We start from the raw sequence: 26,108 nt of genomic DNA, 5'->3' as shown, positions 1-26,108 counted from the left end.
CTCCTTAAAGGTTATTTTAGAAAGGTTCTTCTAATCTGACAAACGAGCCTCATTGGAAAGAATATTCTAATTTATTGAATATGGCTGTATGTAAATGTTTTGATTTCTCTGTGTAAAACACACAGCAGATAGCAGGAATGTCATCAAGAGTGGAGTGAATGTGTTAGCAGGCAGGTCCTGTCCAACAGTCGGTCAGAACAGTAGGTGAGGATCAGCAGGTTTCTGGACATTACGGGACATTGAGGAAGTTTAAAGAGGTCCTATTGTGTGAATGCCATGAATGTGAATTTTTTATAACTCTTTATAAATCAGTGCAGGATGACACAACATGTGTGCTTGTCCAACTGTCAAACTGTATCCAGTATCGGACCACTGTGACTGTGAGCCTGTCTATGCTGGTAATATTTGTATGTGCTGTGGTTTGTGAGTTTTGTATTTGACTCCATTTGGTAACATTGTTTCTGTGGTTCTTGATTTTAGATCAGTTAATCATTATGCTTTTGTCTTAAACAATATTTCTTTTTAAATGTTGTTATCCCTTAGTATTTATAGAAGTACTTAAAGTTATATTCATTACACAAACATTTCTCCTTTCCTCCCTTACATATTTCATACATTTATAATGTGAAACAAGGGATTATTGCAATATTGTTTCAATAAAGCCTTATATCATAACACTACGCCATAACTTTTTCTTTTACTCTTTTTAATTTAAAGAAACGGGAGGAGGACGATATTTATTATTACTATTCTTTTATTATTATTATTATTAACGTTTTTCCTGTTTGTTCAAACACTCAATAAATTGAAGAATGTTATAATTTGCAGTGAAAGAATGTGGGGAATAAAATATTGCGAATTCCTTTAAACGATTTTCCGGAAGTGTTACTATACTTCCTCCAATCCTGTGCTAAACACTTTGATTGACTTGATAGTCAACCAATCAAATCCCATGTTCTCCTGTATGTGGGCGGGGCTTAGATCTCCTGTTAAGAAAAAGGGGAGGTGGCTCGTTCTTTCTGGCTAACTTGGCTGAAGCGTTAGCAGCACCGCACCGACAAACTTCTGGAAAGTTTCTGCTAAGTGACCCCCCCTCCCCCGGTGCTGTCATGGCCCCCAGCGCGCAGTTAAAGGAGGCGATAGCTGATGTACAGGAGGGCATCCGAGCCATCCTGCTCGGACCTCCCGGAGCCGGGAAAGGGACTCAGGTGAGGCTCGGAGCGAGCTAGTCGTGCTAATGTTAGCTGTTAGCTTAGAAAAGGAGAGGTTTATTGCGCATGCTCCATAATCGGTAAATTAAAACCCATTAGTTTTAAGCAATTAATAGTGTATCAGTGTGTCTTTACTGCTCTCATTTAAATGTAATTTCACTTTTATTTCGGTTAGCGCCATGCTTGTTTACTTCAGTAACTTCATTAACGTCCAGAACCGTTCAAATGTTTTCTCTATTTTACTGCATATGTTTGTAGCCAAACAAGCTAAACTGCTTATCTGTTATTTAAAGATAAAAGCCCCAGCAAGTTCTCTTAATTTTTTCTTATTATAAAACTTTATGAAACTCATTGATGAAGCGGGCCAGGGTACTGACACCATGCACACAGAATATTGTGATAAAACCCATTGTCCTTGTTACCTTTTTCTTCTTTGTACTTACATTTAAAATGTGGTTTTAGCTTTATTCACAGAGGTAATTCATCTAATAATCTCTTGGAAAAAACGAATTTAAACAAAGTGAAGTTTAAATCAACAGGAAAACACTTGAAGCAGTAATTCTGAAAGATGTTGATCTAATTGTGTGTGTGTTCCCTGCAGGCTCCTCAGTTAGCTGAGAAGTACTGTGTCTGCCACCTGGCTACAGGAGACATGTTGAGAGCCATGGTGGCTTCAGGCTCAGAGCTCGGCAGGAGGCTGAAGGAGACCATGGACTCCGGCAAGCTGGTAAAACATTTCTGCTTTCCTTCCTGTCCTCGTGTCGTCTGCTGTTTTAAAAAGGAAATCACACATAACATCATAGCTGGCGTCTGGATATCAGGACCACATTTTGGAGCAACACTGCATGAGCAGAAAGTAAAGCTGCTCAGTTGTAGAAACATTAGTGAAGACTTGCTTTGCTCACACATTGTCTAACTTACTGCCTTCCAACATATTTTCATATTGAGTTTGGTGGGAAATATGAGCAAAATGTTGAAGTTTAATGGGAGCTTCTTTGTTCCCATGTGTTGTTTTTTTTTTGTCTGTTCTGTGTAAACTCATTAGTTCAACTCCTTCATGTGATCTTATGTTTGTCATTAAATATGAGATTCTGTGCATGTAGAGCTTTCTGATTTCAAGCTTTTTAGTTTTGGTTTAATAACTGATGTCACTGTGGAAGCTGCAGGGTGTATTTTACTGCATGAATGTCAGTTTAAACCAGGTAAAGATGAAATCATTCAAATCTTAAAACCCTAGAATATACAAGAGGATGTACTTTCTTTTTACCATGACTTTATGTGCCTTCAAACTGTTTTTGTCTTGTTAGGTTTAGTCATGGACCAAAGGTCAAATGCAGGAGGGATTGGTAGCGTGTCTCTGTTCCTTTTTATTTCAATTCACTTCAATTCAGTTTATTTATATAGCACCAATTCACAACACATGTTGTTTCAAGGTTCTTCACAAAAGTCAGGTACATACATTCCAATTAATCCTAATTATTGAACAGTTCAGTCAGATTCAGTTATTTATTCAAATTGGATAAAAAGTTTTTATATCTAAGGAAACCCAGCAGATTTCATCCAGTCAGTGACTTGCAGCATTCACTCCTCCTGGATGAGCATGTAGAGACAGTGGACAGTCACTGGTGTTGACTTTGCAGCAATCCCTCATACTGAGCATGCATGTAGCGACAGTGGAGAGGAAAAACTCCCTTTTAACAGGAAGAAACCTCCCGCAGAACCAGAACCAGGCTCAGTGTGAGCGGCCATCTGCCACGACCGACTGGAGGTTTGAGAGAACAGAGCAGAGACACAAAGAGAACAAAGAAGCACTGATCCAGGAGTCATTTCTATGGGAAGGAAAAGTAAATGTTAATGGATGTAGCTCCTTTTAGTCGTTTCATCTAGAAAGAAAGAACAGATAAACTCTGATCCAGTTTTCAAGGTTAGAGTCTGAAAGAGAGAACATAGAGTTAGTTACAGTAGAAGCTGTTGTGGAATTTTCTTATCAAAGTGGATAGAAGTTGACTCATAACAAGAGAAAATCCGGACTTTGTCTTTATAAGTTTTATTCAAAGGCATTCAGCGTTTGAAGACCCTGACACTGAGGTTAGTCAGTGAAACAGAGCAACGAACAGAAATCACAAACAGTATTTATACCAAAAATGAGGGTGTTATCTCAACTTCAAAGAGTTTTAGAAATATGGCCCCTAGACCCTCCCCGGGTCAGAGTTAACAAAGTTATTTATGAGGGCACCCATCTACCTTCCCTTGAAATATACACTTCAGGAAGTGTTAACCATAAAACTCTCCAGCATTTGAATTTAGAGTCCATCTGCTCTAAATAACAGAACACTAATAAAACACAGAGGTCAGAGGAGAGAGGTGAAGGGAATATCAGAGCACTTTAAAATAATTTTCCATTACACTCCTTTCTTCTGATTACAAGACAATCACATAACTAAAAGAAAATTCTACAAAACCATCACCCAAGCTTATAATCAAAGTAAAACTAATAAAAGAAAAGAATATATAACAAATACATGTGTTATTTTATGGCTTTCTCTAAGATCTACTGTTCTCAAATTACTACCAAAACAAAGCTAAAATAATAAGGATAACAACACTTAAAAAAAAAAAAAAGAAACTCCAAATCTCTATATATATACCACTAAAATGCTGAACATCAGTAATAACTCCCCAAACAATTTAGAGTTAGCACATCATTAAAGCATCTTAAGCAACATAAAATCCATCGGTATCCATACCTCCTGTGTAATACAAATATCTGGATCTTTAATCGGATTTCTAATACCCCGAATTCTATAAAGAGTTCCTGTAGAAGCACACGTTAAATTAATCTCACTAGAAATTAGTCACATATCATCCTAATTTGTCTTGTACAAAGATGAGTATTAGATTAATGGACATCCAATGTAATTTGGATGAATAAATCCTACAAATTGAATCAAATAAATAATTCCCACCAAGTATAAAGTCATGACTCAGATTCTTTATCAAAAATATATTCCTTACTTTTGGCATATCTTGAATTGTCAGTTAGCGTAATGGCACCAGGGAAACTTTCAATCTAATAAATCACCAATGATTCTGTATGCAAAACTAATTCTTTAAACTAGTTTAAACTATTTCATTAACCTTTTAATAATAAAACACATAAATCTAAATGTCATCCTACATCCTTAATTATTATACAAAAACATGTTATTAAAGCAACAATCACTACAAGCATTTTGATTCTATTGTCTCTTAAACAGTGTTAAAACTCAGGAAGGGAGGTGCTGAGCGTTACCATGACAACAAAGGCATGAACCAACCTGGTAGGTGGGCGGAGTCAGGCAGAACTAACCTCTGATTGACAGCTTATGGGCGGAACCACAGTTTCTTCATCCCATCCCATCTTAATGAACCTTAAACTACAAAACTGTTAACATGAACCTACCTCAGAAACAAGCTGCTTCTTAACTCTCCTGAAAACTCAAAGTTTTAATCAATCTGGGATTTAGAAACATTATTCTAAACATGGATTATTGTTTCATGCAACATATAAACAAACATTTATTCCAACAAAACAAACAAAACATCAAAGACAAACAAATGAACAAATTTGAAGCTTCAAGAATTCAAAGAAATTTTTAACAATCTCTTTTCAGAATATGTTTTCTCAGCCACATCTTTTAATGCTATAATTGATCAATTTTGTTATGACAATCTTCAGGATCCTTTTTAAAAATGAGTGCACAAACTATTTAGAAGCACAGCAACAGTTTTCTCTTAAATGAATCCAAATTCACTGATGCTGAAACCTTTTGCTAATTCTTTATACTGTAACTCTATAATAATAATAACTACAATCCTGAGAGTTATTGTTATAGTTCTCTTTTTGTTCGGCTCAATTTGATCGCAACTGCATTCAAGAATTTCAAGTTAAATGCAAAGAAGTATTTTTAATTTAATTCAATTCAAATTCAAAGATACTTTATTGATCCCCGAGGGGAAATTAGAAAAGTCAGCGTTGACATTTTCATGTGATACCCAAACTAAACAAAACTGCAGTGTTTGACTTAATCAGAAATTAAGATAAGAAGCTTGTCTCCAAACTGGACTTTTTCCCACATAATGTTTCAAAAAGAACAAACATCATTTTCTTTAATTTGGCTATTTAAATTTTGAGAGTTGGGGAGAACTTATTACTAGAACCCCTCTTTAATAATCCAAATGCTGATAAATGTTCCAATATTTTATCTCTTAGTAATCTGAAATTACCTTGTGTACCTTTGTACTCCTATGTATTCCTTTAATCTTTAAACCCTAAGAAATCAAACAAGGAGACTTGAGTTTGAGCCGACCATCCTCTTACTGTTAAGAGAGCCTTTATTTCTTTTCTTTTCCTAAAATGAAGGATTTTACTTGTCTTGATTCTGTTATAAAAATCCTAACCTTGGTTCCAAAACAAACCTCTTCAACCCCAATCTGTGTCCCCAGAGTAGAAATTTTGAGTATTATTGCATTTCAAAGTCACCAAAATGACTGGAATTCATCATTGGCTTAGATCTATTTTAATAAGTAATCATTCTACCTTTAATTAAATATTATAATTTCATGGACCCAAAATCTATGGCTTATGGGCTTCAGGAGTCCAGGAACCACAAGTTGAGTACTACTGCATTGAACAATGGTGTTAACTTTCTGCAGAGATTGAAGGATTGGCTAAATATATTATTTCTGCTTGGACAATAATCAGATTTAAAATTATTAGTTCACAGCTCCTAATTTACCTCAGATCATATTTGCTTCTAACCCAGTTCATAAGAAGCTTCAGACAAACATTATACTAAAAAGCTAAAAACAAAAACCAGATCTGTTTTAAAATAAAGAAAAAGCATGCTTAAAAAAGTTGTTACTGTGGTGGAAAATAACTCCACGGTTCTGAAGGCCTTTTCATGCAGAGTCTTTTAGGAAACATGAGATTAGTTTAATTTTTGTGTGGTACCACTGTCCAATCAGAATCTTTCTAAATAACCCAATTTTTCATTCTCATTTTAAAGGTTTGTTTAACCAAGGGAAATGTGTTTAACAAAACCAATTACTCTCAAAAGTTTTAAAGTTTTTAGCTGGTGATATCTTAGAAAACAACAAGTGTTTTAATATTTCTGTGCAACACAGAACTGATCAGGTTTCCTTTCCTTCTCCAAAGGGAGAAAAAAGAACCTGCAGAACCAAACCTTTCATAGTTTTTATCAGGACCTGATATAAGGTACAGTATAAATCAACATGCTGCATGAATCAGAAGAGGAAGAAAAACCTAATATAACCTCTTCCCAGCAGCTGCTGTGAAAAACAATGAATTTGTACTTTCCATAAGCGTCAGTTAACACTTGTGGACAAAAACTGCACCAAACTGTAAGTACTGTGTCAGAGACTGTATGAAGACCATCTGCAGTAAAACTAAGCCTGTTTTAATGAGGTCTCTACCCATTAGATTTATGGGATACAAAATCTGACAACAGAAAATAATATCTGAAGGAGAAACCCATCAGGTTTTAAACATGCGCTGGGTTTTAAAAATACTCCTTCATGAGATCTGTCCTGAGAATAACATAGAAACACTTGGTTACTGCTGAGTTTTGGAGATATTGTAACTTCCTCTGCTTTTAATAACTTTTAATAACTATAATAATTGACCCTGAATATTCCACGATGAAAGAGAACTTGTTTCTCTAAAAGAATTAACTGGAAAGTATCAAATGAGTTAAGTTATCACCCTTTTAAAGATACTTTTCTAACCCTAAAATAATATTTTAACCCGCTATATCTGTCAACGTCAATCAAGCGTCACATGAGCAGCGGTTAATAAGCGTTCTTCATTGCAGAAAATAGGAAAAGATTTAGGCAAATGTGTGTGTGTTTGTACGTTACCTCCATCAGTTTCTAAATCGCTCCAGAGTCAGACTGTCATGGCACACAGTCCTCTATCAGTCCAAAAAACAACCAGGACCTTCCCAGGTCTGTTGGTGAGACATTCAATCATTCTTTGTCCACTTTAACTTCTCCAGGAGGGAGAAAGAAGAAACTTTGCTCCGGTTTCTCTTCTGCCCGCATAAGATGCTTTCAATATAAATCCAGTGTATCGCTCTTCTGGCTCTTGCAAACAGCATGGATCGTTGTCCATCTCAGAGGGTCCAGATTTCTTCTAAGTTTCGTTTTTTTTCCTTGTAGAAAGTCACACTGTGATTTTCAACATGCAGGAAGGCAGATCTCTCTCTTTCAGGCTGTGCTGAAGAAGCATCTCTGGTGGAGTAGACATGGAGAAGGGCAGGTTTCTAAAATCCAGACTCAAAAACGCAAATGTTGAACTCAAATCCCATATATGTGTGTATTTGTGTGTGAGAGAGGCAGAAGAAAAGTTTAGTATAGGTTCAGATTTTGTACAAAGAAATATTATCAGTCAGTCAGTCAGTTGTCCCCCTGCCTGTCACTTCCTTCCACAACATGAACTATACTCCTTTCTAAAACAACTTTCTTTTCAACTCTCTAATGTCCCTTTTCACTTTTACCTTCTTTCCCGACTGATCGCAATATTTAAGACAAACAAAACTTCCTTCAGGAACGTTTGAACTCTTTAACCCCTTAATTGATGCACTCTGTGCTTTTTAATCTTTTCTTATGTTTTTTAATTTATTTTTCCATCAACTGTTTTACTTGAAACTTTTAAAACTATTTAACTTATTTACACTCAAACTTCCACGCTGTGAAAAACCAAACTTATCTTCCAAATTAAAGCACATTTAACACAATCATCCCCACTTTTTCCTTTCATTATTTTATAAATCAGAGTATGAAGAAGGAGATACCCCTGATGCCTCAAGGTTCAGGAACCATTTTTTTTTTTTACCCGTTCAGCGGCACGTCTGCCCACTGGCTTTTCTCCTTTATGAGGTGTAGAAAATTGCTAAAAACCACCCGCAAAACCCTGTGTTCTGCTTTATCCCATTGTTACCAATGAGAACCTCCCTGCCATTCCTTTACAGGGTAACCGGGCCCTCAGCTGATGTCCTCCCTCTCGCAACTCTGGAACGTAATTAATTAATTAGGAGATGATGGTTAATGTGTAATAAAAAATAATAATATACATTATATCATACAGAGCAACTTCTCACCCAGATATATTTGAAGACAAATAGTTCGGATCTAATCAGCCAGAAGCCGCAGGCGGACATGAGGACTCCCCTCCGTAAAATGGAAGTGGACTGAGGACAACGTCTCCAGGCTGGCCAGGTGTCCCTGTCCCATCCTGCGGTCTCCTCTGGCACGTTAGATCCTGTTCGTGACGCTAAAATTGTTGTTGAATTTTCTTATCAAAGTGGAGAGAAGTTGACTCATAACAAGAGAAAATCCGGACTTTGTCTTAATAAGTTTTATTCAAAGGCATTCAGCGTTTGAAGACCCTGACACTGAGGTTAGTCAGTGAAACAGAGCAACGAACAGAAATCACAAACAGTATTTATACCAAAAATGAGGGTGTTATCTCAACTTCAAAGAGTTTTAGAAATATGGCCCCTAGACCCTCCCCGGGTCAGAGTTAACAAAGTTATTTATGAGGGCACCCATCTACCTTCCCTTGAAATATACACTTCAGGAAGTGTTAACCATAAAACTCTCCAGCATTTGAATTTAGAGTCCATCTGCTCTAAATAACAGAACACTAATAAAACACAGAGGTCAGAGGAGAGAGGTGAAGGGAATATCAGAGCACTTTAAAATAATTTTCCATTACAAAGCTCAGTCAGTAGCCATGTCTAGGAGAGAGAAAGGGTTAAACACTAAAAGACAGGGCCATGTGGATCATCTGTAGAAGGTGAGCATTAAGTTGTTGCCAGCAGAAGCTTGGATGATGCCCCTCTCCAGAAAGGTGTCACAGGTAGACACAGAGCCAGGCCAGGTGTAGCTTCTAGGAAGAGAAAAGAGAGAGAACATAAAGTTAAAAGCTGAAATAACAGCAAATAATGCAGAATTGGAGAGTAGTGTGAGAATGTAGCGAAGAGGGTGAAAGTGGTCGTTATGTCCTCCAGCAGCCTAAGCCTATAGCAGCATAATTACACAGATAGTTTCAGTTCAGATTATTTAGTTAAACGGCGCTTATTTACAACAATGTCGTCTCAAGGAACCTCACAAAGGGTCCCACTGATGGTCATTGTTCTACTAAAAACCACAATGATTGGGATACCTCCCTCTATCCTACTGATTATAACCATTGGAAAAGAGAAGGAGTCATACAGGTAGCAGAAATGGAGGGTGTGTTTGGACCTCAACCATAACTGAGCCGGTTTAGGCTAAACCTGACTCCCCCTTACTCCATCCAACAGGGAGGGAAGAAGATGGAGGTAAAAAATAAGGAAGATAGCTCAGGATAAACTAAGCCATTCTAACTATAAGCTTTATCAAAAAGGAAAGTTTTAAGCCTAGCCTTAAAAGTAGACAGGGTGTCTGCCTCACGGACTAAAACTGGGAGCTGGTTCCACAGGAGAGGAGCCTGATAACTAAAGGATCTGCCTCCCATTCTACTTCTAGAGACTCTAGGAACCACCAGTAAACCTGCAGTCTGAGAACAAAGTGCTCTGTTAGGAACATATGGACCAATCAGATCTCTGATGTATGATGGAGCTAGATCATTAAGGGCTTTATATGTGAGGAGGAGAATTTTAAATTCTATTCTGGATTTAACAGGGAGCCAATGAAGGGAAGCTAAAATAGGAGAAATACAGGTATAGGAGATGAAGATTTCATTTTTCAGCACGACCTGGCACCTGCTCACAGTGCCAAAACCACTGGTAAATGGTTTACTGACCATGGTATCACTGTGCTCAATTGGCCTGCCAACTCTCCTGACCTGAACCCCATAGAGAATCTGTGGGATATTGTGAAGAGAACATTGAGAGACTCAAGACCCAACACTCTGGATGAGCTAAAGGCCGCTATCGAAGCATCCTGGGCCTCCATAAGACCTCAGCAGTGCCACAGGCTGATTGCCTCCATGCCACGCCGCATTGAAGCAGTCATTTCTGCAAAAGGATTCCCGACCAAGTATTGAGTGCATAACTGTACATGATTATTTGAAGGTTGACGTGTTTTGTATTAAAAACACTTTTCTTTTATTGGTCGGATGAAATATGCTAATTTTGTGAGATAGGAATTTGGGGTTTTCATGAGCTGTATGCCAAAATCATCCGTATTAAGACAATAAAAGACCTGAAATATTTCAGTTAGTGTGCAATGAATCTAAAATATATGAATGTTAAATTTTCATCATGACATTATGGAAAATAATGAACTTTATCACAATATGCTAATATTTTGAGAAGGACCTGTATATAGTAAAGAGAATTGGTCCAAGTACTGAATCCTGTGGTACTCCACAATTAACCCTGGAGTTTAAAGATGATTTATCATTTACATGAACAAACTGGAATCTGTCAGACAGATAAGATTTAAACCAGTCTAGCCTATGTTTAGTTTTGGTCTCATGTCCTACATCTGGGAGACGTAGGACATCATCATCATATCTCACACCGTTTCCTTTGGTGTTACTACTGTTTAAACTAACTGTGCTGAAGTATCAGCCGTGTGTATAAAGACGCATGTTTCTCATGAAACTGTCGTGTTGCAGAAAGTTTTAAATAAAGGTTTTTGTTTGCAGGTCAGCGATGAGATGGTGGTGGAGCTCATAGAGAAGAACCTGGACACACCTGCCTGCAGGAACGGTTTCCTGTTGGACGGATTTCCCCGAACGGTCAAACAAGCTGAGATTGTGCGTAATAAAATGTAACAGATCGGTTGTGATTAAATCGGCTTACATTTCACTGGGTAACAAAGTTCTGCTGATGACCCAGTTTGGCCCGATGCAGCCAGAGTCCCTGTTGTGAAACCTGGAAAAATATAGAACTTTATTTAGGTATCTTCCAGATGTAAATATGCATGAGAAACACAAAACAGGACATTAGAAATTAATTGTTTCCATGTTGAAAATCTGAATTTGATCATTTGTTTGTTTTAGCAAAAGCGATTTCTACAAACATTTATTCATTATTCTTCTTATTATATAACAAATAAAAATGAAGTAACATCCATCGCAAAGATAGATGTTACTCCAGGAATAGATCTCTGTGGTAAAATCTATGACTTACTAAATTACAGGTAACAATTCTTAGATTTTTGTTGTTTATTCACTTATTTTGTGTCTTTAAATCAGTTTTTTAAATGATATTTGCATCAGGCTTCAGCATAACGGGGTAAAATATGATGCTGTAAATTCAGCATTAATTTATTAAAGTATGGAATACTGAGCTAGATGCTGTAGAACAGCCCAGTTGAACGTTCCCTGTTTGTCCTCCAGCTGGACGGCTTGTTGGACAAGAGAGATGAGAAGCTGGACTCAGTGATCGAATTCTCCGTGGACGATTCTCTGCTGGTTCGCAGGATCTGTGGCAGGTAGGAGCCGCCGCCAAACAACAAATTATTCAGACACAGAGAAATGATTTAGTTTGACAGGCAGCCAGAGCAGGGAGGTGGTTTATATAAAACATACGGCGGTTCTTTTGAAGAACCGCCGTATGTTTTGACTCCAGACCTGGAAAAACTGAAGCTACTGCAGCAACATGTCTGCTGCATATACAGGTGTTGGACAATAAAACTGAAACTCCTGTCATTTTAGTGTGGGAGGTTTCATGGCTAAATTGGACCAGCCTGGTAGCCAGTCTTCATTGATTGCACATTGCACCAGTAAGAGCAGAGTGTGAAGGTTCAATTAGCAGGGTAAGAGCACAGTTTTACTCAAACTATTGAAATGCACACAACATTATGGGTGACATACCAGAGTTCAAAAGAGGACAAATTGTTGGTGCACGTCTTGCTGGCGCATCTGTGACCAAGACAGCAAGTCTTTGTGATGTATCAAGAGTCACGGTATCCAGGGTAATGTCAGCATACCACCAAGAAGGACGAACCACATCCAACAGGATTAACTGTGGACGCAAGAGGAAGCTGTCTGAAAGGGATGTTCGGGTGCTAACCCGGATTGTATCCAAAAAACATAAAACCACGGCTGCCCAAATCATAGCAGAATTAAATGTGCACCTCAACTCTCCTGTTTCCACCAGAACTGTCCGTCAGGAGCTCCACAGGGTCAATATACACGGCCGGGCTGCTATAGCCAAACCTTTGGTCACTCATGCCAATGCCAAACGTCGGTTTCAATGGTGCAAGGAGCACAAATCTTGAGCTGTGGACAATGTGAAACATGTATTGTTCTCTGATGAGTCCACCTTTACTGTTTTCCCCACATCTGGGAGAGTTACGGTGTGGAGAAGCCCCAAAGAAGCGTACCACCCAGACTGTTGCATGCCCAGAGTGAAGCATGGGGGTGGATCAGTGATGGTTTGGGCTGCCATATCATGGCATTCCCTTGGCCCAATACTTGTGCTAGATGGACGCGTCACTGCCAAGGACTACTGAACCATTCTTGAGGACCATGTGCATCCAATGGTTCAAACATTGTATCCTGAAGGTGGTGCCGTGTATCAGGATGACAATGCACCAATACACACAGCAAGACTGGTGAAAGATTGGTTTGATGAACATGAAAGTGAAGTTGAACATCTCCCATGGCCTGCACAGTCACCAGATCTAAATATTATTGAGACACTTTGGGGTGTTTTGGAGGAGCGAGTCAGGAAACGTTTTCCTCCACCAGTATCATGTAGTGACCTGGCCACTATCCTGCAAGAAGAATGGCTTAAAATCCCTCTGACCACTGTGCAGGACTTGTATATGTCATTCCCAAGATGAATTGATGCTGTATTGACCGCAAAATGAGGCCCTACACCATACTAATAAATTATTGTGGTCTAAAACCAGGTGTTTCAGTTTCATTGTCCAACCCCTGTAGCTGCGTAGACCATAAACCATCTAACTCTGAGAATGGATTGTTGTCAAGTGAGTTTAAACAAAAATATGTTGTCAGAGAAGCAGAAGAATTGAAAACTTGTTTCTGAAAATATTTTCTCCACCACATGGAGCAGCAGGAAAGATTCTGGATTTAATGTGATTCATAAACTGGTTGAAGAAAGATTACTGGAAATCCTGTGCAGGATGCCGAATGGACCAATAGTTGTCACCGTTGGATACGGGCATGCAAAGAGGATCACTCTAACACAGAAACGAAGTCTGAAACACCCGCTCTACTCCAGTGATAATAAGGACTCTGTCAGCAGGCATATCGGCGAGTAATGATTAAGGATCTTCTCAACCCTGTACTGTAATTTGAAGCAGCTTCTGAAGGCTTCAGTCATGAGAACAGTAATAATGTATGCTTTAATCCCAATTTGTCTAGATTATTGTAATTCAGTGTATGCTGGGATCGCTCAGAATGCTGCTGCTCGTCTTTTAACCAGAGCACAACAACACCAACATATCTCATCTGTTCAGTCATTTCTCCACTGGCTGCCTGTTTGCCAAAGAATCGATATCAAACTCCGTCTCTTGGCTTTTTATGCCTTGATGGTCCTTCGCACCGACCAGCTCTGACCTGCCTGAGCTTTACATTTCTCCTCAGATCAGCTGAGCGGCTTTTGTTGGTTGAACCAGAAACTAGGTTGAAGCTCGGAGGAGGTCAGGCCTTTCAGTTGTGGAACAAGTTGCCATGAAATATTAGACAGCCTTCTTCTCTTGCTGTTTTAAGCCTCACTTATTTTCAGTGGCTTTTGACACGGTGTGAGTTGGTTGTGGTTTTTCTTTTTATTTTACCACAGTCTTTGTAGTGTTTTTCTTTTATTGTTTTTTCATTTTATTATTATTTTGTGTCTTGGTCTTACCTCTTCTGGTATGGATTAGATTTAGACCAACATTAGTTAAACTGTAGTGAACCTCATAATAATCCAGTAAGACAGGGCATCATGGTACCCCTACTAACATGTAATATTTGATGTACTTCTGATTGCCGTACATCTTGCTGTAAATTGATGTTGGTGAAGTAGCTGAGCTTAAAGGTGGAGCTTTGATTTATTGCTCCATCTACATTCTAATGTTCGCCTGTGGTGTTTGGACATGATTGAGCCTTGAGACTACGGATGGGTACCTGTCACATTTGAACCGAAACGGTACCGATACCCGGTATCAGTATTCAACAACACCAGGTTTTGGTACTTTTGTGTGTTTATGTGGTGAAAATGTTAATTTGTTCAATAATAAAATCTCAACAATTGTCAATCGAACACATTTATTTTTCAATACATAAACTTTAATGAATATTTCAAAACAACATCCAGCTGTTTGTATTGTAACGTCTCAGTTGTTTCAAACATTTCTTCTCCCGTGTTGCTCCAGACAACGGGTCGCTAACGGATGCAGCCATGCTAACGGTGCCGAATGCAGGAGTTGTAGCCGTATTCTTCAGCCTCGAGAATAATCTGGTGCTTCACCAGATTATTCCTCAGATTAGAAGTATTCCTGCTGTTGGTCTTGCACTTCGCGTCAGAAATATTGCAGCAACCGTAATCTGCACCGAATTTTGAAAAGTGGATCCATGCTTTCTAGCGCTTTCTATCAGACATGCTTCGTTGACGGTACCAACGGCTGCTGACGTCATTACGCTCTTGTGCGTGTAATGCTGTGTTCTTGTCCAGCTTGGAAATTTGCCCACTCTTCCACTCCCTCAGTGTCACAGTGATGCACTTAGCTACCGAAACATGGTACTGTTAGATTTTACGTGAATTGGTACTTGGTAGTACCGAAGGAATTCGGTCAGTACCAAAAAACAAAAAAAAAAGTACCGAACTCGGTACCCATCGAAACCTGAGACAGACCCAGTACTCACTGAAGGGACTAAATATCCCCTCTGGCTCCAGAATCCTTGCGGATCTACCAGCAGAACCTGGAAAGTTGCTGTTAAGAAGAATTTCTTCCATTTTCTTGAACCCTCCTCGACCTTCCTGATAAGCAGAAGACAGGATGGATGGATATGGATTAAAATATTTTAACCAACTTCTTGATTATGTGGTTGGACCCCCCGCCCCCCGTCTGCTGCTGAGAGGTCCCACAGTAAGAGGTATCCCAACCCTTAATGGGAAACCTGGGAGCAAACCATGGGTCCCATGCGGGCCTCTGATCTCCACCTGGTCTTCAGTGCACCCAAAAGAAAATAAAACCACTTCAAAATTAACTAATGAACACAAACATTTTAATAAACAATCATTCCACAATAAGTTCTGAATTGAACCTCGGCCTGAAAAGCCTTCTTGTCAAAGGAGCTGGGAGGAGTTGTGGAAAACATTGTATTTAATGTTACTTGTGACATGACAATTAAGACATTTGTTCATTTATTCATTTAAATGTGTTGTAGTGTCACAGATGTGTTGAGATCCCAAGAAAGCCATGAAACTGTCTTCCAACACCTCTGGAATTGGATGAAGAGTTAATTTTGATCTGAATTGGTTTGTTTAGCCCCCCAGAAGCTGCTCACAGTAGTTTTCAGATGATCCTCATTCTGTCTGCGTCTTCTTTCCATCAGGGTCGGTACATTGATTCAGGAGAGTCTGGGACAGCGTGATAATGTAGGAAACAAGCGAAGCGTGAAATCATGCAATTAACAGAATGTGGGCTGAAGGTGTCGGAGCCTCCTGTAGCAGAAAGGTCTTGTATTGAATCTTTAATGAAGTGTTTGCTCCTTAGAAATGCCAGAGTGTGAGGAAGAGGAGGTACACCTTGTAATTTCTGCTCTGGTTCTGACCAGCATTTTTACTCTAAAGACTCAACATGGCAGCAGTGAACGGATGCAGCTGAAAGTCACATTCTTCTTCAGAAGCATCATTCCTATGTTTTAGTTGACTTTTATTTGCACTATGGTGATGCAGCAATCAGGAGACCATTCTGAGGACACCGTCTGTCAAACTCAGTCAGTTCGTCTACACGTAGTTTTATAAATGTTAGTAGAATAGAGGTAAAATACTGATAAATTAAAACACACTCCTTCATTTGGCTCAGACACTGAGAAAAAACAAGTCATAAAGTGATTTGTAGACATCAGCAGACATACCAACAGAAGACACACAAAGTAATAAAAATCCCAAAAAACTTCTTACCTGAGGAGAAAGCTTGTGCTTTACCCACAGTTCCCTCAATGGTCGAGACGTCACTGTGGCGTGGACTTTGTCGTATCTCCGACCCTCATCCTTGTAGTCTCTTTCCCTTTAATGTTGTAAAACACTTGTTTAATGATCCTGCAGCAAGAAGTGTTTCAAACAGAAAACATTTTTCATTTGGTGGCTGAGAACAAATCTAGACTCCTCACTTTCACAAATCTCGTCCACTTCTACTGCTTAACAAGATTTTGGGGGACAGTAAAAGTGCTCACTCAGTATTTTTCACCGTGTTGCCCACAGGCTTCCGCACCTTTCATCATTTTAGTTGAACGTAATTGTTTTGTCGTCAAGAAGTCGGATTCCCTTCTGAACTCTAAGGCTGTCGCCCTCTGGTGGTCTCTGAGTGTACTCAGCCAGTCCAGGGCGGTATCTGCTTGCTGCGCTGCAGGAGAGTGTTTTTTGTGCCTTTCTGTGATTCATTCATGTACTGTCTGTGTTTACATGTGTTACTGGCACTGAAAGGTGATATTTGGACTTCAGATGTAATTAATACATATTTTCTTCGTTCAGAGTCACACAGGCTGGATGTAATTTTGTCTGGAAGAATTTTTAGAAGAAATTAGATGAGAACAATTCATACTTCAATGATCCAGAAACTCCAAAGGTGTTTTTAATTAGTTTTGTCCCAAATTCAGATTTCTTGTGCAGGTATCGCTCTGTTGAGATAGTAAAGTAAACTGTCTCTCTGAGGGACCACAGCCAGCTGGGTTTGTGCCAAATCATTTTCATAACCAAGCGTGTCTAAATCAAGTTTCCAGCTCCACCTCTATTGTGAAAGATTTGTGGTGGTGTTGATGTATTCTGGTCTGAACCGGTACATGATGTTCAGAAAACTGGAAACAAGCTGCTGCTTTTCTCTGAAACTGATCTGAAACAGGTGTTTTCCTGCCTGGTGTTTCCTCAGACACATTTAGGAGATGCTTGTCGTGAAATGTTTTCTTCACTTCAACCACTCTGTGCCATATGAACCTCACCAGCACAAGAACCGTTCATGTCGGGTCCAAGTAGGACAACATGTGGGATGTGAAAGGCCAGTGAAGCAGATAGTGGGTCACTGACCCGGTCTCACTGAGGTTTCTATCCTTCTCATGTTCTGACCAGCTTCCTTCTGTCTCCCTCAGACTCATTCATCAGCCCAGTGGTCGCTCCTACCACGAGGAGTTCAACCCCCCCAGAAAGCCCATGAAGGATGATGTAAGTACTTTCAGCTTCAGTCTACTTGGGGGAACCCACCTGAAATGACTCTCAGGTTGGAAGTGGGTCAGAGTCTAGCTGCTTTTCAGTAACTGACCTGTTTGCAGTTTCAGACGCGTAGTTTTATTTTTCTGCTGATGTTTGTTAGTCACTCTGGGGTTTTAAGACGTCTGAGAAGGAGGTGTTTCGCAAAGCTGTGACCCAGTTTCAGTTTAAATGCACTGTTATGTCTCCGTCTAGGAGGGCAGGACTTTGCTTTCTAACATTACACAGCCGCTGACATGATCTTCTGAGTTGGACCTTCCTGTTTTGTCCTGTAAGAACGGGTCTCGGACAACAAATGCAGCTTCGTTCGGCTCTCCACTATGGCTGCCTCATACAGAAATAAATCCGTTTCAAAATGGCTTTGTTATATTGAGCCGACTGCATCCATGAACACTACAGGTCCTTCTCAAAATATTAGCATATTGTGATAAAGTTCATTATTTTCCATAATGTCATGATGAAAATTTAACATTCATATATTTTAGATTCATTGCACACTAACTGAAATATTTCAGGTCTTTTATTGTCTTAATACGGATGATTTTGGCATACAGCTCATGAAAACCCAAAATTCCTATCTCACAAAATTAGCATATCATTAAAAGGGTCTCTAAACGAGCTATGAACCTAATCATCTGAATCAACGAGTTAACTCTAAACACCTGCAAAAGATTCCTGAGGCCTTTAAAACTCCCAGCCTGGTTCATCACTCAAAACCCCAATCATGGGTAAGACTGCCGACCTGACTGCTGTCCAGAAGGCCACTATTGACACCCTCAAGCAAGAGGGTAAGACACAGAAAGACATTTCTGAACGAATAGGCTGTTCCCAGAGTGCTGTATCAAGGCACCTCAGTGGGAAGTCTGTGGGAAGGAAAAAGTGTGGCAGAAAACGCTGCACAACGAGAAGAGGTGACCGGACCCTGAGGAAGATTGTGGAGAAGGGCCGATTCCAGACCTTGGGGGACCTGCGGAAGCAGTGGACTGAGTCTGGAGTAGAAACATCCAGAGCCACCGTGCACAGGCATGTGCAGGAAATGGGCTACAGGTGCCGCATTCCCCAGGTCAAGCCACTTTTGAACCAGAAACAGCGGCAGAAGCGCCTGACCTGGGCTACAGAGAAGCAGCACTGGACTGTTGCTCAGTGGTCCAAAGTACTTTTTTCGGATGAAAGCAAATTCTGCATGTCATTCGGAAATCAAGGTGCCAGAGTCTGGAGGAAGACTGGGGAGAAGGAAATGCCAAAATGCCAGAAGTCCAGTGTCAAGTACCCACAGTCAGTGATGGTCTGGGGTGCCGTGTCAGCTGCTGGTGTTGGTCCACTGTGTTTTATCAAGGGCAGGGTCAATGCAGCTAGCTATCAGGAGATTTGGGAGCACTTCATGCTTACATCTGCTGAAAAGCTTTATGGAGATGAAGATTTCATTTTTCAGCACGACCTGGCACCTGCTCACAGTGCCAAAACCACTGGTAAATGGTTTACTGACCATGGTATCACTGTGCTCAATTGGCCTGCCAACTCTCCTGACCTGAACCCCATAGAGAATCTGTGGGATATTGTGAAGAGAACGTTGAGAGACTCAAGACCCAACACTCTGGATGAGCTAAAGGCCGCTATCGAAGCATCCTGGGCCTCCATAAGACCTCAGCAGTGCCACAGGCTGATTGCCTCCATGCCACGCCGCATTGAAGCAGTCATTTCTGCAAAAGGATTCCCGACCAAGTATTGAGTGCATAACTGTACATGATTATTTGAAGGTTGACATTTATTGTATTAAAAACACTTTTCTTTTATTGGTCGGATGAAATATGCTAATTTTGTGAGATAGGAATTTTGGGTTTTCATGAGCTGTATGCCAAAATCATCCGTATTAAGACAATAAAAGACCTGAAATATTTCAGTTAGTGTGCAATGAATCTAAAATATATGAATGTTAAATTTTCATCATGACATTATGGAAAATAATGAACTTTATCACAATATGCTAATATTTTGAGAAGGACCTGTAAAAGCCTTTTAGATGTTGGACCAGCATGTAGGGATCATAGTGGGCTTCTCTATGGCTGATGATATTTATTATTATATTTACTGGTTTTTGGACCTGGGTCATTCATTTTTAATCTGTTGTTGGACTTGAAACTCGCTGCTATGAGATGAGAAGCTTTCCTCTGTCCCCCTATGGCCGTAGTTCTGCTGATGGAAACGGTTCTGGTGGTTCAACATGTTCTGCGTCATTTTCCAGCTCCCATTCTCAGACTGGTTGTGTTAAGTCCTCAGATCTGCTCCACTCTCAGCTCCTTTGGAACGCTACTTTTAACCATCAGAAATATAATTAGTTTCTAAGAAACGTCTTTTAGGACTTAACCGTTTAAAATGACAGTCTAAGTTTGAATTGATTTTTAGCAAATAAAAGATGGGTGTGGTGCTTTGGTTTTTTTTGGAGTTTTTATTACAGTAAAAATGAAATATTAAAGCAGAGTTTTATACAGTAACGTTGGGAAGGTTGGAAGTCAGTTGAGCAGTTTTGGCCTCGGAGGTGTTTGAAGGTTTCTGGCTCTACATGCAAATAAATAATTAAATCTAATCAATATTGTTGCTGATCTTAAATACATCCAGGACTGCAGTCTCCACAAAGCTCCATCATCTGACTGCACTGAACATGATCAACCTTTGTTTGTAATAAATAATGAAACATTTCAAATTATTATACGGGCTTCCTGTTGGAAGTTGTTAGATTTCAAAATAAAAGCAGAAAAGCAGTTTCTGGGGCCGGCTGTCTGGATTTTTACTACAAAGATGTTTTAGAGATGCCACAACTAAAATGATCTCACCTTCTGTAGGAAGGGTTTGTTGGTACTTGTCGTTTTGTGTTGACTCACTAGATTAGTGCTTTCGTTATTTATTGTTCATCATGATTTCCTGCACGCAGCCTCCACCTGAGGCTACAACAGAAACAAGCAGCAGCTTGTATGAATTAAATGTCTGCAAGATGATTGTTTCCATCCAATCTGACACCTTTTCCTGCTATCAGGTGACAGGCGAGCCGCTCATCCGCCGCAGCGACGACAACGAGACGACGCTACGCTCTCGTTTGGACGCCTACCACCGCCAGACGTCCCCTCTGGTACGCTACTACAGCGCCAGGGGTCTGCACACGGCCGTCGACGCTTCCCAGAGCCCAAACGTTGTCTTCGCCTCCATCGTAGCCGCCTTCTCTGCAGCCACAGAGGTCCCAGCTCGCGCCACTGCCTGTAAAGACCAAGTGTTCTTCATTTAACCTCTCTCTTCTTTCCTGTTTCCCATTCTGCTTTTCCCTTCGTGTTGGAGATGTATATAGAAGATCTGGAGTGTCAGAGTGGCAACAAAACATAACAATGTTAACAAGGACAATAGGAGCTGAAAAAGCCAGTCGTACTTGTTTCCAAGGTGACATGTTGAAAGTGTGGAAGCGATCAATGGGAGCCTTGCTGCCTTTGACTGGAACAGTTTCGATGAATTATTCTGACATTTAGCTGAGCTGAATGCTGCCAACAGCTCCATAGACAACATTCCTAAAACTTGCCCCTTTGTTGCAGGACACAGTTGCTCCTGTTTAACTTCCCTTTTCTTCTTGGGACCTTCAGATTAAAGGATCCTTTGTTTTCCTCCCATTCCAGCTTTTCCTTCTGCTGTAACTTCACCTGCCCTCAAAACCAGCAGCCTGGTTGGATTCGTGTCATTTCCAGCTGTGGATAGGCATAGAAAAAATATTTGTTTCAGAACCCGACTCCCTGTCCCATTGCCTAAATCAGTGGTTCCCAGTGCTGTCTGGGGGTTCTGAATCAAAGGGTCAGGTCTGGAGATCCTTTCAAAGTTAATTGTAAAGCATCATTATGCTCTAAATGTTAGACAATCAGGTGCTGATGCTGTTTAGGTTGTCATAAAAGCCCTGTTTTAACTGGTTGAGTTGGTCACTGAACCAATTAGTCGGGTCACGAGTCTCCAGTTATTTTATAGTTCTTAAGCTAAAAAGTATGAGAACCACTGGTCTACATGATAAAAATCTGAGGGAGTAAAACAAACCATCAAACCACTTTAATGCTGTTTTTTCTATGACACATCCATCCATCAATCCATCGTCCATCCATGCATCTTCTCTTTCCTCCACCGTTGCATGTAAAGCTTGACCAATGTAGAAGGATCTCATAAATTCATGCTGAACGTTTTGCTTCCATGCTTTTAGAACGGGTTGAGAAAACAGGAAATTTGAATCGGAGTGTGGAGCTTTGAAATGAAAAAATGTTCCAGAACCCTGAGTTTGGGTCAACGGTGCAGGATGGACTGAGGGTTTTTGTTTATGAAGGGACTTTACCGTTCAGCAGTTAGAAATACAACTCCGCCTTGTATTTTTAATCGATTTCTTTTAATATAATACCAGCAATGTTTGTGATGGTAGCTACAGGCTGATCAGTATCTAGAACATGGCAAACGAAGAAGTCAGGCTCTTTCTGATGCTTGGACTCCCAATACATGTTAAGCTTCAGTTCATCTTAAATTCTGCTGTTTGATCGGACCCAGCAAAGGCTCAGCCCAACTGTACCATTACTGGAGAAATATGGAGTCCCTGCTGCTGGAAGACGTTTGATCAGTTGGTTCACTTTGGAGATCAACAAAAAAACCAGACTATCAGAGCGAGCCTGCAGACGTTCAAGAAGTGCTTCAGTAGGCTGATTGAGAGGAAGCAGGGCTCCAACAACCCCCATCTGGAAGTGACAACAGAAGCTGCACAACTAAAGAAGAGACAGATGAGCAGAAACAAGAGCTGCCATGTTTTCATGAGTAACTAAGAAGTTAGTTGAGTTGCAAAAGAAACCAGAATCTACAGCCATCGATCCAAAGTAAGCTTTAAGCGATGTTTGCCAAGGTGGTTCTGAAGCCAGCTGTGCAGTGTGTCTACCTGTTCTTCAGGAAAGGCAGATCTCAGTGTCGACCCAACCCAATCTGTTGGAACCTGATTAATGAAGAATTTCGTTGTTATTGTTAGTGAAAGCCTCAAAGAAACTAAGGTATTAGAAAAGCCGGAGGAGCTGCTACAAGGGACCAACAGTGGTGTTTTTGGATCATGAGTCCAACTTTCTCCCAACTGCCTGGTCTGAAGCAAACATATGTTATCCAGGATGGACATATGGGTCAGTAGGAACACATTTAGGTGTCGGAACCGACATAAAAGAGCCAGGATGGGCCACAGCTGTGTCATTTTACTGAGCCAGAATGTTCAGCTGGTAAAGAAAATGTTCTGTCCTCCAGAACTAGTATTAGAATCCTTTTTGCCAGGAGGTAGCTCTGGTCGGACCAGAACTTGGGATGAAACTGATTCTGAACCAGAACTCACACAGTTTTACATGTTTCAGTCTCTGCCTGAAGAAGAGAATCTCATCTTCCTCATTTGTTTGTCCATTAGTGAAGCAGTCTGCCATCTGCTGCTGCTGCCCTCTGATGACCCCTCTGGGCATTAGACAGGAGCTTTTACTGGCTGGGTTAATTGGTACAATCAATAAGAACCTTGTTCTGGGAACTGGACTGAACTGTGTTTTCAGTGAAGAAGCAGGAATTTCCTGTAAAACTGTTACATCACACTTTTTACAGCTTATTTTCCTGCTGGTGCTGCTGCAGAGTTTCTGTAGATCCAACTGATCCTGGGTGTTTTTAACCCTGGAAGCTGGTTTCCTGCTTTCCTGGGTGTAACCGAGACATAAAACAGTAAACCTACCTGCAGGTCTGGAGGGTCCACCTACATGTCTGGAGGTCCCACCTGCAGGTCTGGAGGTCCCACCTGCAGGTCTGGAGGTCCCACCTACGGTCCCACCTACAGGTCTGGAGGTCCCACCTACAGGTCTGGAGGGTCCACCTACAGGTCTGGAGGTCCCACCTACAGGTCTGGAGGTCCCACCTGCAGGTCTGGAGGGTCCACCTACAGGTCTGGAGGTCCCACCTACAGGTCTGGAGGGTCCACCTGCAGGTCTGGAGGTCCCACCTACAGGTCTGGAGGTCCCACCTGCAGGTCTGGAGGGTCCACCTACAGGTCTGGAGGTCCCACCTACAGGTTTGGAGGTCCCACCTGCAGGTCTGGAGGTCCCACCTGCAGGTCTGGAGGGTCCACCTGCAGGTCTGGAGGTCCCACCTGCAGGTCTGGAGGTCCCACCTGCAGGTCTGGAGGTCCCACCTGCAGGTCTGGAGGTCCCACCTACAGGTGGAGTAAAGTCGAACCAGCTGGTTCAAGTTGAAATGCTTTCATATTGGATGAATTTGCTGTTGTTGGGTGTCATACATGAGGAAATCCACAGTTGTCTTTCTAATAAATTATTTGCATTTCTTAAGAGAAACGTGTATTTCATAAAGATGTGACCAAAAGGCTTCTTCTGTAGTCAACCTTTTGATTAAAACTGATACATTTTTGCTCTGCACCATCTCAGGATGACGTGCAGCTGTGACTTAATTGCTGAATATTCCAGAGATGATATCGATTATTAATCTACGTTTTCCTGATTCTTTTCCACCTTTTCTGTCATAAGTTGTGCGAGCTGTAGCCCTTCAGCGACCACATCTGCTGTGTTGATCAGGGCCCGATAGAACCCATCCAACTGGCCGATATAGTATTGGCCTTCAGAGTGGGAATGCATGATTTAGGAGTTAGGATATCCTAAATCCAAGCAGTTCTTTGCTGTTGCTATATTGCAGACGTTAATATTTTGATAACCATTTCAATGCTAAATATTGTGCAGCTTTGTGTGTGAAACCTTCCTGATCTTGTCCAGTGATCAGTCATCTCGTTGATGTCTTCTAGTTTATTTAAATCCTTCTTGATTTAGAAAAATCAATCATTTCAGGAATTGTGATGTGAAGCCCGTTGTCACTTTTTACAGGAAGGTTGTGTATAAATGTTGAAATGTTTTATTTTCTAGAGACCTGTTGCTCAGGCTGAGGCTCAGTTCCTCCTTTCACCAAAATCCAAAAATCATTCTGGAGTTCTGTTCTTCGTCAGACTTTGATCATATAATCTTTATTTTTTGTTCCTTAGAAAGCTGTGAATGTTCTGAATGTAACTCAGTCTAAATGGACTGAGATGAAAGAAGATATGTTCTAGTTGCACTTAACAGTTCCAGTGTTTTAGTGATCAAACCAAGTCTTGTGGTCCATTCACCCAGAACCTTCTCTTCCCCTTTTCCCTCTTTTCTTGCAGCAGGTTGAACCCCGAGCTGCTCCACACCCACAGAGGTGATCAAACGGAGGGAAGAGGGTGGACTGAAGTCACGCTGCTGCTAGACTTAAGTCCCTGTAGATTATGAATGAACCATCTACTCTCCTCCAATAAATCTGCTTTTCTACAATCATCACATGTTGTTTGTGTGCATTCTTTTCCTTTTTGTCTTGAAACTGAAGTTTTACTCTGTTATTTTTCAGTTTGCATCTATGAAGACACCATGGACAGATTTAACGTCCACATCTGTCTCACTTTGTCCTGATTCTGCTTCCATTTAACCTCAAACTGAAGGACGTCATAAGACGGGAAATGGTTAAAGGCTGTTTTGGGATAATCTTTAGCCATGCTCTGGATCATCTGCTGAATTTTGATGTTAATTCCAGAGTTTTCTAGTGTGGCGTTTGTATTTCTGCGTCTTTTTTTGTATATACGAAACAAAAGGAAATTGGTGGGTTTTGTTTTGTTCTGAAGGAAAGAAAATCGAACATCCAAAGGACCATACCGCACTCGCTTTATTTATAAAGCACTTTAAAACAACCACCACTGAAACCAAGAGCGACATATCATACAAGAAGTCCTACATACAATTATGACAGAAGTCCAGCTAAATAAAACCTTTAAAAGATGAGGACTAAAACCATGTTTTAAAAGCAGGCAGGAAGAAGCCTCTAATGCAGGAGAAGGTTGTGAAGCCCAGGGCTTCACCAGAACAGAGAACATCCCCAGAACAGAACCAGCCTTCTTTATCAGCTTGTTGAGCTTTTTTAAGTCCCTGGTTCTGATGCTGCTTCCCCAGCAGATGATGGCAGAAGAGATCACACTTTCCACAACAGACTTATAGAAGATATGCAGCATCTTGCTGCAAACACCAAAGGACCTAAGCTTCCTCAAGAAGTACAGTCTGCTCTGTCCCTTCTTGTAGATGGCTTCACAGTTGCATCTCCACTCTAGTCTGTTGTCCAGGTGAACACCGAGGTATTTATACTCCTCCACCACCTCCACTTCTTCTCCCATGATAGAAATAGTTTTTGACTTATTTCTGTTTCTTTTAAAATCTACAATCATCTCCTTTGTTTTAGTCATGTTCAAAATGAGATGATTGTTTCCACACCATGCCACAAAGCGGTCCACCACCTTCCTGTACTCATCTTCTTGTCCATCTCTGATCCACCGACTGCAGAATCATCCGAGTATTTCTGCAGATGACAGGAGTCTGTCTTGTAC

The 26,108-nt window shown here is 40.6% G+C and overlaps 1 protein-coding gene across 3 annotated transcripts; it reads left to right on the top strand.

The window, feature by feature from the left end:
• Positions 1-1,017: 1,017 nt before the first annotated feature.
• Positions 1,018-25,017, top strand: ak2 (adenylate kinase 2). 3 transcript variants are annotated; one of them, XM_047384522.1, is made up of 7 exons: positions 1,018-1,208; positions 1,813-1,938; positions 10,909-11,019; positions 11,605-11,699; positions 17,527-17,599; positions 20,676-20,895; positions 24,867-25,017. In XM_047384522.1, exons 1-7 carry the CDS (start codon positions 1,110-1,112, stop codon positions 24,869-24,871), a joined length of 729 nt encoding a protein of 242 aa, XP_047240478.1. In that variant the 5' UTR covers positions 1,018-1,109; the 3' UTR covers positions 24,872-25,017. The 3 variants fall into 3 exon arrangements, with proteins under 3 accessions (XP_047240478.1, XP_047240476.1, XP_047240477.1); XM_047384521.1 differs by having other exon boundaries at positions 1,019-1,208; positions 24,864-25,017; XM_047384520.1 differs by lacking the exon at positions 24,867-25,017 and having other exon boundaries at positions 20,676-22,895.
• Positions 25,018-26,108: the final 1,091 nt, after the last annotated feature.

This window comes from Girardinichthys multiradiatus, chromosome 13 (assembly GCF_021462225.1).
Source record: "Girardinichthys multiradiatus isolate DD_20200921_A chromosome 13, DD_fGirMul_XY1, whole genome shotgun sequence".
Lineage (NCBI taxonomy): Eukaryota > Metazoa > Chordata > Actinopteri > Cyprinodontiformes > Goodeidae > Girardinichthys > Girardinichthys multiradiatus.
Note: the sequence above shows the minus strand (reverse complement) of the source record. Positions and strands in the feature narration are given on the sequence as shown.